At 43.9% G+C, this 16,489-nt stretch overlaps 1 protein-coding gene across 4 annotated transcripts in view; it reads right to left on the bottom strand.

Moving 5' to 3' along the window:
- Window positions 1–14,212, bottom strand: part of DCX (doublecortin) — a 113,603-nt gene extending 99,391 nt beyond the window's left edge. For all 4 annotated transcript variants that reach the window (XM_080990555.1, XM_080990556.1, XM_080990557.1 and 1 more), the window contains exons 1-2: window positions 14,080–14,212; window positions 12,065–12,455 (exon numbers count right to left, since the gene is read on the bottom strand). In XM_080990555.1, the coding sequence (XP_080846681.1) occupies window positions 12,065–12,428 (364 nt within the window). In that variant the 5' untranslated portion in view covers window positions 12,429–12,455; window positions 14,080–14,212. The remainder of the gene's footprint in view (window positions 1–12,064; window positions 12,456–14,079) is intronic.
- Window positions 14,213–16,489: the final 2,277 nt, after the last annotated feature.

The following is a 16,489-nucleotide window of genomic DNA, read 5'->3' as shown; positions in this document are numbered from 1 at the left end:
TGGGAAGGAAAGAGAGCAGAGAGTTAGAAGATAATGGCTGGGAGGAATTAGAGCTTATTAAATCTTGGCTGGGGAAATGGCTCATCTTAATGAAATCTGATTTGAGCCTGGCAGAACTCAAAACATTACTACTATTGGGTTGGTGATATAGACTGCCTCCAGACCACTCTCAACCTAATTCTGCTCCACGGGAGATGGAGGAGATGAAGAAAGAGCAGACCTGGGGTCTGCATCTTTTCTTAGGATTTTCTAGCTTTTGAAAGGGAAAAGCACACTCTGATTATGACATAGTTATGACATAGTTGCCTACTGGTACTTCCCTTTTAAACACTGATAGCACCTGTGCTCTACAACCAGATGTCTCTGTTGTGTTGTTTTTGATGCTTGCTAAAAATGCTTTTGTTTAGGCAAGACAGACATTCTTAAACTCTCTTGGTTTTATATATGCAGTAGAACCTCGGTTGTCAAACGTAATCTGTTCCGGAAGAGCTTTTGACTTCCGAAACATTCGACAACCGAGGCACAATGGGCTGTCGACAATTTCAATGGAGAAAATGGAGAAACGCGCTTCAGAAGCTGGTTGACATCCGAGACGCATTCGAAAACGGAAGCATTCACTTCCAGGTTTTCGGCATGATTTCGGGTTCCAAATCATTCAGCTTCAGAGACGCTTCAGAGACCAAGGTTCCACTGTATACTGAGAGTTTTATTATGTTTGCTCACCTGCTTGTTTTGATAGTCTGTAAATCCTATTGGTATTTTCCTGTAAACATTTTTTACTATTTTATATAAACCCGGTCTTTTTCTTCCTGGGGATACTGAACCTCCCCCCACCCACATATTAAAAGTGTGGTGCTTACTGTAACAACTTCATGGTGAGTGCCGTGTAAACCAATTGCAGACTTTTATTTTATTAAGTAGCCTATAAATTTTGTTACATATGTAAAAGCGCTGAAAGTTCAAGAGTTTTTCAAAAAAGACTGAGAGACCACATTTGCAGACTAACATTTCATGATAGCAAACCCATATTTCCCATGATGTATTCCAGAGGTGGGAACCCAAGACTCAGCTTTCACTTTACCATTTACCATTTGAATGTGCTCCTCCAGGGCTCTTTATAGAAACTGAGGCTGCTGAAAAGGCCAAAGATTATTCTTGTTGTGAATCCTAGAAAACCTGCTCCCTGACTTGCAGGACTTTTCCCACCTGATCAGGGAAGGGAAGGCCTGGACTGACTCCAGCTACAAAAGCTGGGGCTGCTAAACAGATGCTTGGGCTGAGGTTTGGGTGGGGGTGGGGATTGCTGCTGTGATTGGTATTATTTTTTTGTATCTTTATTTTAGATATTATGATTTATGTGAGGGGGAAATCAATTTGGTTGTCTACTTTTTGATGTTTTACTCATTGGTTATGACTACTTTTGTTATATTTCTAATTATGTATTTTTTCATGTGGTAAGCTGCATTGAGCATGGCTTTAACCATGGAAAGGCAGCATACCTATAAAATTATGTATGTATATATCCGGTGCTATTTTTCTAGAAAAATAGGTACTGGAACTCACCATGAACACCCCCCGCCCTATTCTTTTAGAAGGGCAGTGGCACCCACCTGAGAGGTGCCAGAACTTTGTTCCAACTCAGCCAACTCCTAGGGGACAAAGTCCCTTTGCCCCCACCCCCCCAGTAAAATATTTGAAGGCCCCAAAAGTTTATAGGTATTGCCATTCAAATGGTGTGTGTGCCACACCTTGTGATCAATTATGCGTGACGGGGCTTACCTGCCCCCCTCCAACATTTTCTTTGAACTGGCATTCTTGGTTCCGGTGAGTTCTGGTCAAAAAGAATCCTGTATGTATATGGCCCCCCGGACTCTTCCTGGGCCACACCCCTCATCAGCCCTGCTTTGTGCCCTCCTCACACACTTTTGCACACCTATTGTGTGTCCGAGAACCGTAGTGATACCTCTTTCTTGCCTGGATAGAGCGATCTGTGTGACTGTAGAAGCCTGTGGTTTGTGGGTAGGCTTAGAAAAATAAGAGCCACCATGGGTACTTGCCCCTCAAAATGGCTGCCTATGAGGGAAAGAAGCCCTCTGGAGGAAAAGGTGTTAGTAAAGTCAATTAAATAACAGAGACAGAGTCAAAAGAGAGAAACGCTGATAACACTTTGCTGAGGAAAACCGAACAAAAACTATAAAACTGGAGGAGACATATACAGAGGGCTCTTGTCTTTCTTGCTTCAGGCCTCATACATAGCAGGGAGAAACTCAACCAAACATACAGATCAAGAACTCATTCATCAATCAGAGCACATGCTACCTCAGCAGCAAACATAATGGTACTCTGCTTGGTTGCTAAGCAACACCTCTACCTGCCCCCTCTTCACTTGTGAATACTAACAGAATTAACCCTTTAGTTGTATATGGAATGATCTCTGCTGATGCAGCTCCAACAAAAGGCAGACATCAGGGAGCTACAGACGATCTCACCTCATGACACATGTAACTGCAAGCGTGTGTGTTTGCCTCATGCACAGATTACTTTCACCTCCTGTAATAAAAATACATATTTTACACCTCAAACATGTTGCGTGCAAACTTCAAAAAAGCATCAGGTTCTGCATTGGCAATCAGTTGGATACGAACACTTTGTGTTGAGACCATTTTGAAATTCAGCCATGAAAACTCATTTGAATGAATACTCTCCAGAGGGCAACGGCCAATTTCTCTGACTGTCAGCTGAGCTCTCTCCCATCATCCATTATGTGCCATACTTGGATTGCATTTCTCAGCTTTCCACTTTACAGGGATTTACAATTTGAGTGGGAATTACATATGTTTAGAACCCATCTGGAATTTCTCTACATCTGCCCTTTCCTCTGTCACCTGAACTTTAAATCAACCCACATAAGAAGGCTCTGAAACCCCCAAAAATATTGAGGTTTGAAATATTTCAAGCTTTGTCTTTCCTAGAGCCTCTGTCCTTGTTTGTACAAATCAATCAGACCCTCCAGGGACAGCTGCTAGCATAACAAATAATATAATATCTGCACAGCAGGGAGGGCATCCCCCCTGAGGGGGCACGACTGTATCCTTTTCAGAATGACGCAAGCTGTTAGAAAGGGGGTGGGGCGCACCATACCATGCTGAAGCTAATTTAGCTAATATTTCTGGATTCTAGAAGTGTGTCTAGAGAGAAAAGGGAATGTTTTGTGAATGTGCTGGGCTTTTAGAAAAGAGGTGTCCCTAATAATATACTATAGAAACAAAGGCGTACAGAAGTCAGATTCTGTGATATTTTGGAGAGACCACCAGCACTGCTTCCTATATAGACAATGCCACATGTGACTATAATTGCATCAATGCAATTAGGATGTATGCTTTTGTTATGTAAATGGCATGTGTGGGGAAGCCTCTGGACTGTGGGGATGAGCAGTTTCAGTCTCTCTCTCTCTGTCTCTCTCTCTCTGCCATGATCCCAACAAAAATCACCTCTCCATTTGCATTTCAAGGGAAGGCTGCAAACAACAGCTTTGGGGAGCTGCACAAGTCCATGAAAGGATGAGAAGTTGAACGCCCCACCTCTGATGGACCTGGGGCTGTTCAGGTTATGCTATTTGCATAACCAAACAAATGTGCATCCACACAAAATTAACATCAGATCAAGTTGAGCCCTACAGACCTATTTACATGCCTGCCTTGTTTGTCCATCAAAGGGGAAATGCATGGGAACAATGTGCCTAAAGCCCATACAATTTACATCTGAATTTTTTTCCCCTTCAAAACCAAGATGGAATGGACCTATGATTAAAAACATGCAAAATTGACAGATAATAGAAATAGGCTGGTCCATCCATCCCTACTGGTTGGCTACAGTTCAGTTTGAATTGTCTTAAGAAAAATTAACTCATCATTTTAAGGTTTTGAAGGGGAGTACTAAGCCGATGGACTTTGCTGCCTGTTGGAGGGCTCTCATGGTGCACATGAGCAAACAACATATGAAGCCACTTATCCCAGTGAAGTATGACTGTATTTGGCAATACCTATGGCATATAACTTTGCTTGACTGATAGGTCCATATATTAACAGGAGTGCCAACTTGGCTCTGCGATCATGGGTGCCTGGGGCCATGGGTGCCATGCAGCGTGCCTGGCCCTGGCACCGAGCTTTGTGGATGCCTGGCCCCTTCATGGGAAATTTTGTGGGTGCTCAGGCACCCCAGGGAGTTGGCATCTATGCCGCTTAACAAGATGACAGCCCTCCTTTTCACTGGCTTCCTTATGCCTCCCTCTCTGCTATCTGCTTACACGTTGATTTTCCACAAAGCCATTCCAGTGGCTGCTTTATTGGATTTTGGTTTTTTTATTCAGTGTGTTTAGCATTATTGTCGTATGATTTACTAGTTCTGTTGTCCTTTTTAAGGTTTCACTAATAAAATGTGTCAGTCATAAAATGAATGAATGAATGAATGGACTCTGTTGAGTTGCTACTAGACACAACCTGTAGATCCAACGTGGAATACCTCTGGCCAAAAGACCTATCACAGCCCACCAGACCTGTTAACCAAGCCCATGCATTTTGCCTAAAGCACATCCACTCCCCCTCCCCCTTCTCCACTTCTCCCATTCTACAGTGAGTTGGCAAAGCAGACCACAGACCTCTTTCACTTGAGGGATCCAGTCTTCAGGAGAAAAAAAAATCCCCAACCTTGTTGTAGATTCTGCCTACAATTTATAACGTTACAGGGTGGAGACAGATGAAGTTTCTCACTTTGTTCATCTTTATGGACAACTGCATATTCCTGCATTGCAGGGGGTTGGACTAGATGACCTTCAGGGTCCCTTCCGACTCTACAATTCTATGATTCTATGATCCTTTCATACACCCTCCCACGCTGCTCATCATGAGGTGAAACTGAGATCCGGTTTGTCTACAGCAAGCAGGAGATACAAAGGGGCAAGTGGAAGAATCAGAAGGGAGATGCAGCAGCTCCACCATTGCCCGTTGCACTGGCATTTTGAAACCATTTAGTTTGGGACAAGGTAGCCTAATAAACCAGTGTGCAAGGACAGCCAAACCTACTCTGCAAAGGACTTCGTTTTCCTGATGGAAGCCTGTTTTCTTCTAGCATTCCTGATGCATGAACCTTGCCTCAAACCATGAGCAAGAAAGTCACTCCCTGAAATGAAATGCATTGTGCTATAACTACTACATCAGGTGCAAATGCTGGCAATATATCATAGATCATAGCCCATTAATGTCTATTTTCATTTCTAGCTGGCCTTCAGCAAACTCAAGGAAGCATGGCTGCTCACTCTGCTGCCGACAGTCCTTTCAGGAATTAAATATAGCATTGGCATTCACATTCCCAGAGTCATAGAATTATTTCACTGAGTTCTCTATAGCTACAAATACCATTCTAGCACCCTCCAGATGTTTTGGAGTTGTAGTCCAGAACATCTGGAGGGCACCAGGATGACAAACAGGCCTAGTCATTCTGGGCATTCTGTAGCCGTGCTGTCAAAAGTCCTATAACACCTTTTACAAAGTCTGCATACAGAACATAAGATTTTACCTAGCAGTACAATTGTTGAACGTACTAGGTGCTATGTCAATTATGTTTCAAACTACAGTTTTACAGAACTTTCAGAGAAACCAGATTATGCTTTACAGTGGTACCTCGGGTTACAGACGCTTCAGGTTACAGACTCCGCTAACCCAGAAATGGTACCTCGAGTTAAGAACTTTACCTTAGGATGAGAACAGAAATCGCGCAGCAGTGGCTCGGGAGGCCACATTTGCTAAAGTGGTGCTTCAGGTTAAGAACAGTTTCAGGTTAAGAGCAGACCTCCAGAAAGAATTAAGTTCTTAACCTGAGGTACCAATGTACTTTGATCCATCAAGCTCCATCTGAACTCTTCAGGAGACCAATGACTGTGAAACTGGCCAGAACATAAGAGGCTGGTATTCAGAGGTTCTATTAAGGTGACCATTTTTGCACTGACAAATGAGAAGGCAGAAAAAGCACATGTGTTTGCATAAAATTTGCATGTGCTGAATCGTAATTACAGGTGTAAATTTAGAAATAGTGATTATAATTTAAGCAGAAGTACAGTACATAGGAGGGGAGATTGAGATCAAGTGACCTATAGGCTTTCTCAGTCTGCTCTCCAGGCATTAATGATTGATGGGTAACTTCAAGGCTCCTGTTCTCTATTCTTTGCCTCTACATATTTATTCTTAAACCTGACTTGGAGCAGGCAGTCCTTCAAATAAGGACACCTTCAGATAGAGTCGAATCTGATGCTTCACCCACTTTCCCTCTGGCCACACCCACCACTTCCATGTGATCCCCAAAAGTTTCCTCAGGAGGGAATGTGATCCTCGGGCTGAAAAGGTTTCTTTACCCTCAGAGTAAAGGCATCTGTCTCTTCCCACTCAGATGCCAACTGGGGTGCTGAACATAAAATTATTGTACAGTCATACCTTGGATCCCGAATGCCTTGCGTGTCGAATGTTTTGGCTCCCAAACACCGCAAACCCGGAAGTGAGTGTTCTGGTTTGCGAATGTTCTTTGGAACCCAAATGTTCGATGTGGCTTCTGCAGCTTCTGATTGGCTGCAGGAGCTTCCTGTAGCCAATCGGAAGCCTTGCCTTGGTTTCCAAATGTTTTGGAAGTCAAACAGACTTCCAGAACGGATTCCATTTCACTTCACTGTAATCTCAACCAAAGCCACTGGTCTTCTGCTTCTGGACCGGCCCCTACTGCCACATACTGCCCACCTGAAAGGTTTCCGTAATGTGGCTCTTGTTCTGAAACAGCTTCTCCACCCCTGAAATAGAGAACTGTCCCCTGTAAGGCAGGACCAAAGACACCCCAAGTCTGATTTGGGCCATCCTAAAACGCAGCTACTGATAAACTTCCCTTCTCCATTAATGTATCTAATCCCTTTAGAGTATTATCAGCTAGTGATCAGCATCACATATTTTGTGGCAGGAAATCCCACAACTTCATTATAGAATCCTTTGCCACCAGGTGCAAAACCTTGTTCAGCAACTATTGTTTTTTGGGGGTGGGGGCCATATTTGGAACTGAACATTTCTCAATATTAGCTCCACCTACTGACACACCTCCACACATGGTGACACAAGCACAGGGCTCTAACCCTCTTTCTCCTCATGTGAACAGTAATAGAGGTTCCAGTTCCTACATTTGAGGGGGTTGGACTAGTTGGCCCTTGGGGTCCCTTCCAACTCTACAATTCTATGAGGCTTTGACAAAGCTTTTTGTATTTCAGTAGATCCAGGCAAAGTGCTGTTAGAAAGCAGGGTGTGTGCTTAATGAAGGGCTGTGTTTTGGGACTGGATTGAATTCCTCTGGACCTGTGCCTGGAGTAACCAAGAGAGGCAAATCAGTTTGCCAGATTTCCCAAGCACATCATAGGGGTATCTGCACGTTACATTCAATGAGTGTACAGTCTATGTTCAACAAATATTTGAACTGTACATTCCTACACATGTAACATTAAGTGTATGGGCATTCTGTGTGTTACACAATAGATGAACTGTACAAATAAACAAGAACACACATTTGTACATGTGTAGAAAGGCAGCTTGTACCTGTGCACGGTATATAATGTGTGAACAACTCACTGCATTTAAATGCCAGGAAAGATAAATGAAATATAGACATTTAAGTGGTGTTCACATGTTGCATTCAACAAATGTACAGTTTGTGGACCTGTGCACAGAATAGTTGAACTGTACAAATCAACAAGCAATCATTCTTTCATACAAACCTGTGTAATCTTAGCTTCCACCTACACCCAGTGTAATATATTTGGCTGATTTAACAAAATTTATACATCGCTTGATTGCAGTAAAGCCACTAAGCACTTGGAAAGAAATGTTAAAATTATTACAAATCAGTTCAAAACAATTTAAAACATTTAAATTAATGGAAAAAGAGATTAATGCACACCAACATCTATATGTCTGTATAGGCTTGCCTAAACAAATGTGTGATGTGTGAACAAGCCTGTCATAGCCATATCAAAGTATTCTGCATAAGCAGTACTTTTCAGGGATTGGAAATAAAAATTAGAATCATAGAATTGGAAGGAATCCTGAGGGTCATCTAGTCCAACCCCCTGCAATGCAGGAATCCTGCCCACAGCCATTCCTAGGCAGGCTCAAATCACCAGCCTCCGGTTTAGCTACACAACCTCCAGATTTCAAAAGGAGGTTATAGAAGAAGTAGTGAAGCTGCTGAAGAAAGCATATAACGTTCTGCTAGAATGGGAAACAAAAGATGAGGAGGTCAAAGCAGTTCTGATCAAATGGGCACAAGATATAGGACACAATATACAATTTGAGGATTGGGAAAAGCTGTAGAAGGTAGACTTGAAATTTACAGATTGTTCTCTTTTGAAAGAAAATTACATAAAAGTGATGTATAGATGTATATTACGCAAGTACAAATGGCAAAAATGTACAAAACCGGGTCAAATATATGTTGGAAATGTAAAGAAAAAGAATGTAACTTGTATCATATGTGGTGGGAATGTAGAGAAGTTAAAAAATTTTGGGAGATGATATATAATGAATTGAAAAAAATGTTTAAAATGACATTTGTAAAGAAGCCAGAAGTGTTTTGGTTAGGGATTTTAGGACGAGACCTGCCAAGAAAAACAAAGAATGATTGATAATTGTTTTGTTAAAATGGTTTAATAAAAATATTTTTTTAAAAAAATAAATAAATCACCAGCCTCCTGGTTAACAGCCAGACGCAGTGACCCTTTACGCCACAAGGCTTCCACACAAATGCCCCCTGCACGTGTGTGTGCACTCGTGCATGTGGACAAATATGAATTATATAATTGCAAGGGTAAAACAACTCATCCTGAACTTGTCTGAGGGTATTGTTCCATTGTAACTATAGCAGCAAATCCATATTGTCTCCTCCACCCACCCAAAATCCCATATGAGTTTTTAGTTGTAAATCTTTGTGGCTTTATGATTATGATTTTAATTATCTCAGTAGCATCATCAGTATACATAGGACTTTACTGAGTAGCAATGCAAACACATCAGCTCCCTGCCCCAAGTAGATTCCAATTTGATTTTGCCAGAAAGTATGGGCGAGGTGGGGGAGGATCAAGAGAATCATAGAATCATAAAGTTGGAAGGGAAGAGAAGAAAAGACAGATAAGGCACAGGTAACAAAGATAGAGGGGAACAACTGCAGTGGCTTTGCTCCAGCTATTTTCAAACTTCATTATCCCCACTCTTCTCAAAGACACACAAATGTACATGTACAGTTGAGTTTATTCTCTTTCTTTCTTTTTCTGTAGTGCAAAGATGTTGCTTCCTAAGAGAGGACGGCAGAGCAGGAGTCATACGTGTTAACAAAAAGCCAGGAGGCAAGGTGAATGGGGAAACCGCTTGGATTTCTGCTTTAAAGATGGAACTCAGGTGCTGAAACAAAGCATGAAGACTTACAGCAGGCTCAGTAGCATCAGCAGCCACCACAGCTGAATGTTGCCCTCTTCATGTTCGATGCACATCAGTTTCCTGCCCATGGCAAAATGGTAACAAAGCAGGCCTGGTTGATTGCTAATACCATGATGTCATTATTGGAAATCCTAGCTTCAGGGACAGCATTTCCATGGGATGACATCATTCAAGATGGCAACTCACTGGCTTAAAGACAAGTGGCAGAGTACCTCTGCAACTTAAGAGTACAAGGAAATGTTGCCTGAGAGGGATGAGAAGCAACATGGGATTTAACCTTTGTATCTCCAGGCACACAATGAGCAGAAATCTATTTGTGCATCCACCTTGACAAACAAAAAAGGTAGCAGCTGTAGACACGGATATCCAGAATCTCCACCTTTAGAAAGGACTGGTACCATACAATCAAGGCTTTTAAAGATGCTTATTTAGATATACATACTAGGAACAAACCTTTCATTTGCCTCTCAGATATATCGTGGAGAGAGGCGATCTTTTTTTTAAAAAAAGGATGACTCCTCACTTTATCACAAAATACGACTCTCTGCAGGAATCTCCAAACTTGCCATGGAACGCTGTGAGAAATATTAGACATGCCAGACTCTGCTGCATCACCATGCCTGAATTCCCTCTTTTAGTCAATCTCTCTATCCATTCCTGCCTCCTTTTAACAGGCATAGCACTGCAAACATTCCTCCTCCGCCCCCTTTCATACTCCAACTGCCCCCTTTGACAGATCCACACCCACATCTACTACACCTCTCTCACTTCAGCAGACACACCTTCCCCCTGGGGCATCTCCATGTAGCTTCCCTTCTGAGCTGCCACAGATGCACCTTACAGAGACACTGAACACAGTCGCCCCAAACAAAGGGACACACCCTGCAGTCACACTGATGCACATGGATGGCAAATCCTGTGGTTTTCACCCCCTCCAACCTTGTTCCCCCCACCCCACATGAAAAAACGTTTTGTAAAGCCACAGGTACTGGAAGAATGAGGAAGCTGAACTTGTATTATAAAACATTTTTTAAAAACTGTTGCAGTAATGATGAGCAATAAAAAAAGCATCCTTTAGCACAAATGATAAACTAAAGATCACATCAGCAATGTGCTTTATTAAATCATCTTAAATGATCTTACACGTTTTAAGGCAATCTACTTTGGGTTTTTTGCATGACTCAGAATGTGAGGTTTGGGCATTTGGAGTTGGTGACTTTGCATGCTGCAGACACTGAGTCACATTTACAGACCGGCGACTCCGCACAACTATGCCTGTAAGGAATGGCTACATAAATGCATGCATATACCTTGCAGAACATAGTGCAAATTGTTCACACGCACCCTACCGAGACACAGCTTCTCCCAGACACACCCATGTGGAATAGTACTTTCCACAAATCCTCCAACCACATGGATACACATTCTTATTCACACTCGCTCCTACAGAAATCCTGGGCACACCCCCTTTAATACAAAGCAGAAGCACTGATGCATTGGGTACAAGGCGGCACGGAGAGTGATATTGCAGACATGGTCCTGAGGGAATACTCAGAACAGCCTTCTCCTCCCCACTCCAAATCAACACAGACAGACATAATCCCAAATGGCATAACACAAACACCATGCTTTCTAGTAATATTTCCAGCCCAAGAACATGCATCCTGCAAATATACTGGGTATGACTACTTATGTGCACACATGCTCTAAACACAGACATGGTCCTTAATGCCCCTTCATACGATGGTAGTTGCCCTGTACACATACCACCCTCAGGCAACCTCACTAATGACCCACAGAAGGACATCCCTATGGACAGACTGAACATAATACCCAAAAGCCACAAACAGACAAAACCAACATACAAATTGTTATGCACATATTTGAATACCTGGCACCTTTCCCCCTCCTTCCCCAAATGAACTCGACTTCAAATGCATATACATGCAAGCACATCCAAGCACACACAGAAACAGAAACACGCCCACAATTTGTACAGAAATCATGCAAATACACTGTGCATTGAGGACCCCCCTGCCCAGAACATCATTTAAATGATGGGGAGAAAAGTCCTTATCAAACAACCAGTGGAGAACTTCCTGCTCCTTTTAATAGGCACTGTTTTTCTTCTCAGTCCCTGTAGGAACTGAGCACATGATTTGCATGTGTGCCCAGTCTTCTGTGAAGTGGTCTCAGGAAGGGGGGCTGAAGGGGGACATCCACCTGAGACCATGGAAAGCTACCACCCATCAGATATTGGGCCAGATGATCAACAGTCTGGAATAAAGGCAGCTTCACAGGATCCATACCCAAGGTTCTGAATGAATTCTATTGCCATTCATGAAAAAGAACCCATGGATGAAATGCTGCTTCTTTTAACAGTCCTGTGAACCAGGCCCTTGCCATTCATATACTGGATCATGACCCATGCTCCTCTAATGAGGGCTGAAGTAGTGGGACTCCTATGCGTTGCTTTCTAAGCTGATCATGCCTCTTCCACACACCCATGCCCTCCCTGCACCAGCAAGCAAGCATTGTTTCCTACTAATTACCTTCTTCCAGCTCATCCATGCTCCCAATCTTTCTGGTGCCATCGATGGTATAAATGTAACGAACTCCCTGAGGCAGGTTAATGTTATCAGACAGAGACCGAGTCAGGTCAGCAAGCAAGGCGTCAAAGCTTCGGAAGCGGTCTCCGGAAACAGCGTACACAATCCCCTTGAAGTAGCGGTCCCCGTTGCGGTAGAAGCGCACCTTCTTGGCTTTCTTCTCATTGCTCAGCGCTTGCAAGGTCCTGGTCCGGTAGAAGCTACAGTGGGCACTGTGAGTGGGGCTAGGCAGGCCATTCATACGGGAGCCTCGCATGTTTCTGGACGCCTTATCTCTTTCGTCAAAGTGTCCAAAATCAAGTTCCATAGCTCGGTGAGCCCTAGAGGTGTGAAGCTGAGGCAGAGGAGGAACAGGAGAAGGGAAAGATGCAAAGGGAGGAATTAAGTGAGTCAACCCAATAACTGGCAATTGGTGGTCCTGGATGTGGAAAGAAACCCACACTTTTGCTCTTATGTTTTACTTCCCCTGGAGTAACACCATAGAAGGTTTTTTCCTTGTATGTGGGGGTGTGGTTCAAGTGCCGGGAAGGGTGGGTGTACTCTAGGCAATACAATGGAGCAGACTTAGTAGTAGGCAACCAATTGCATGGAGTTGGCCCCAGGGATTCTAAGGATCCCTTGCTATATCTGGCTTAGTAGGTGAGACTGGGACAGAAATGTCCAGGGTTGCCATTTCAGAATGCAAGCCATCCACAAACTACCAAAGACCAGTGAACAGAAGTTCACTGCAGTGTAGTTGGGGCTGCAGACTGAAGGCAGAAAAAAAGAACTTCGGCTGGTAGGTGGATACAAGGAAGTGACAGACTAAGCAACCCTGAGGGATTAAGCATCCAAAAGACTGAACCACCAGCTCCACTTGCATGGTTTTCAACATGCCCATTCACCAATGGGGCGACAAGCTGAATCACAGGGCTATGTCAAATGGGGGACTATAAATTGAAATGGCTGATAGACCAGGAAGACATCTAGCTAGGATCCAGACTTCTTTGTGACCAGTCCTTCAGATACCTCCTCTGATCTAGCTATCAGTTTCAGATATTAGAATCTGGGAGGCAGTGGTTGGGAATCCCTGACATTCAAATGGCATTGGAATAAGTTTATGTTAAATTGCAAGATTTCCTTCCCCCTGCACAGTTAATCTGCTGCATCATCTAATCAGGAAGAGGGTTTTTTATCCCCTCCCCCACACGCCTTCCCTCTTAATGAAGCATTTTTTAATTGCTGAAGGTATGTGCATCACACCACTACAAGCGCACCTTTCATTGTTCAGAGGCTGCGGCGTAGTACTACTATAGGAAGAGGGAGCGGACAAGAGAGTCAATTGAATTTCTGCAGCGGAGCGGAGAGGGGGGCGGGTGGAGGGATGACAGAAATAATCTCGAGCATGAACTAAGACACAAGAGAGTGTATCCTCTTGCAATGGATAACTCCAAACCAGAAAGAAAGCTCTGGGTGACTGGAAACCTTATACCGCTACCATTTGGCTGTGCAGGGCTATTAACATGCAGCTCACATCTTCTCATCACAGATTCACACAACAGAAATGGGATTAAAGCCCTAGACTCAGCAATCAGGTACAAATCCTGGAAAAAGCTGTTGCTTTCCTTCTGCCTCTCATCCGGCTAGCCAAGCCCTGTCCCTTCATTCATTCTCTTCAGTGCCAGTGACCTGTCTCTGACCCTATTGTCACTGTTGGGTAGCAAAAGGAGTTTCCATTCCCACTAGCCTATCTTCCTTTCTCCAAGTTTAAGAAAATGCTTCCCCCTGCCAGCACTTAAAGACGCTCACAAGTCTAGGAACGATGTTCTGAAAACAATGCCATCTCAGCACAACTTTTGCAGTCAAGAGATTTTTGTTGGGAGGCATTGTTCACTTGCAATGCGAGGTCTTTCTTCCCCCCTCTCTTGTGCATCTGGCATCTGTTACTTTCTGCCTGGAAAAGCGTAAGCTCTACTCACCGGTTTTTCAGCTCGCAGGGTGGAGATGCTAAGAGAGAGAAACCCAGCCACACTCTGTCTTTGTTGTCTGAGCTCCAAGCAAGAAATTCCTGCCAGTTTGGCTAGGACTCCTCCTAGGTCCTAGTGCCTTGAGTCACACACACACACACACACATACACACACACCCCTTCTGCAAAGTATTTTTGTGTCAGTGGGCTTGCTGCTCATGATGGATTGACTCTCTAAAATTCTCCCTCTCCAAACTTAACAGAGGAAAGAGAGCATGATTCCAGATTTCATTTCCTTAAGCAGATGAAGAGGGCTGAGTGAGCTACATCTTGACTGCATTGTTCACTATGTTCCAAGGCAAACCTCCCATTGTCTCTACTTGTCCTAATGACCTTCCAGACCCAGCTGGAATCAGCCAACATTTGATTTATGCCACAGTGCTGCGAATTTGCAGATGCAATGAAGGTGTTAAGTCTTGTAAGCTGAATTTCTGATTCCTGTTGAAAATCACACTTGCCTTGTGGACTAGGAGGGGGAGGTTGTGAGCAAATGATGGCATAAGCTGACGCTCCCCGGCCACACTCATGAACAGAATCTGCCCACAAGGCTGGGAACAAGGAGGCACTTTGTTGGAATGATTTTTAAAGACTACAACTTCATCCATTATAAACAATAGATCTGCAATGGAATGGCCTCCCCTGATTAAAAGCAGCCCCAAGACCACAGTATGGGTAACCATTTAGGTTGCAAAGGCATGCCTTAGGCACCTGCCAACAGCAGCATCTTTTAGAGCAGGCGTAGCAGCCAACTGGGTGTCCAATGTGGTGATATTAGACTGCGACTCCCATCAGCTTTAGCCAGCATAGCCAATAATCAAGAATGATGGGTGTGGGAGTCCACAACTTCTGAAGGGTACCAATATTGATGACCCCTGGTTTAGGACAACCTATCCCTGTTTCTGAATTCAATCCCTTATTATCAGCTCCTCTAAGCCACACCTCCTTGAGATAAGCCTGCCCTCCTTACTTACTTCCACTTAGACCAGAGGTCAACAAACTTTTTCAGCAGGGGGCTGGTCCACTATCCCTCAGACCTTGTGGGGGCCAGACTATATTTTGAAGGGAAAAAATGAATGAATTCCTGTGTCCCACAAATAACCCAGAGATGCATTTTAAATAAAAGCACACATTCTACTCAGGTAGAAACACCAGGCAGGCCCCACAAATAACCCAGAGATGCATTTTAAATAAAAGCACACATTCTACTTATGTAAAAACATGCTGATTCCTGGACCGTCTGCAGACCAGATTTAGAAGGTGATTAGGCCAGATCCGGCCCCAAGCCTTAGTTTGCCTACCCATGACTTAGACCCTGTGGCATTGCGTGGTTGCTAAGGTAAGTCCTCCATTCACTGCTTCTGCCTGCTCCGCTCCAGGCCTCCATGTCCAGGAGTCATTTTTACCAGCATTGAGTTCCAAGGACAGGGCCTTCTCTGTGGTAGCCTCTGTATCTCTGGAATGGCCTCTTCAGGGAAATTCACATGACCCACTCTGTTAAACTTTGGGGAAACATTCAAAAAGACCTGGATTCAGCCAGATTTATGCTTGTTTTATTTAATAACCGCTTTATTTCCTCCTGTTATTTTATTGTTTTTGATGTTTAGTTTTTTACTGCCATCCTAAATTTTAATGTTGTACTGTAGCCTCAGCCTCAACCAGCACCACCATGCTGGCTGGAGCTGATGGGGGATCTAGTCCAAAACATCTGAAGGGCAACAGGTTGGGGCAGCTGCTGTACTGATTTCTTGTAATCTACTTTGAGAAAGTATATACCTTAAAACATGGGCTCGAATAATAGATTCATAAAATTGTAGAGTTGTAAGGGCCCCTACAAGGGACACAGGTGGCACTGTGGGTTAAACCACAGAGCCTAGGGCTTGCTGATCAGAAGGTCGGCAGTTCGAATCCCTGCGACGGGGTGAGCTCCCGTTGCTCGGTCCCTGCTCCTGCCAACCTAGCAGTTCGAAAGCACATCAAAGTGCAAGTAGATAAATAGGTACCACTCCGACAGGAAGGTAAACTGTGTTTCCATGCGCTGCTCTGGTTCGCCAGAAGCGGCTTAGTCATGCTGGCCACATGACCCGGAAGCTGTATGCCGGCTCCCTCGGCCAATAAAGTGAGATGAGCACTGCAACCCCAGAGTCGGTCACGACTGGACCTAATGGTCAGGGGTCACTTTACCTTTTAAGGGCCCCTACAGGTCATCTAGTCCAGGGGTCAGCAAACTTTTTCAGCAGGGGGCCGGTCCACTGTCCCTCAGACCTTGTGGGGAGGCGGACTATATTTTGAAAGAAAGAAAGAATGAATTCCTATGCCCCACAAATAACCCAGAGATGCATTTTTAATAAAAGTACACATTCTA

The sequence above is a fragment of the Podarcis pityusensis genome (genome assembly GCF_964106645.2).
Source record: "Podarcis pityusensis genome assembly, chromosome: Z".
Taxonomy (NCBI): Eukaryota; Metazoa; Chordata; class Lepidosauria; order Squamata; family Lacertidae; genus Podarcis; species Podarcis pityusensis.
This window is presented reverse-complemented; position numbering and strand designations above follow the sequence as displayed.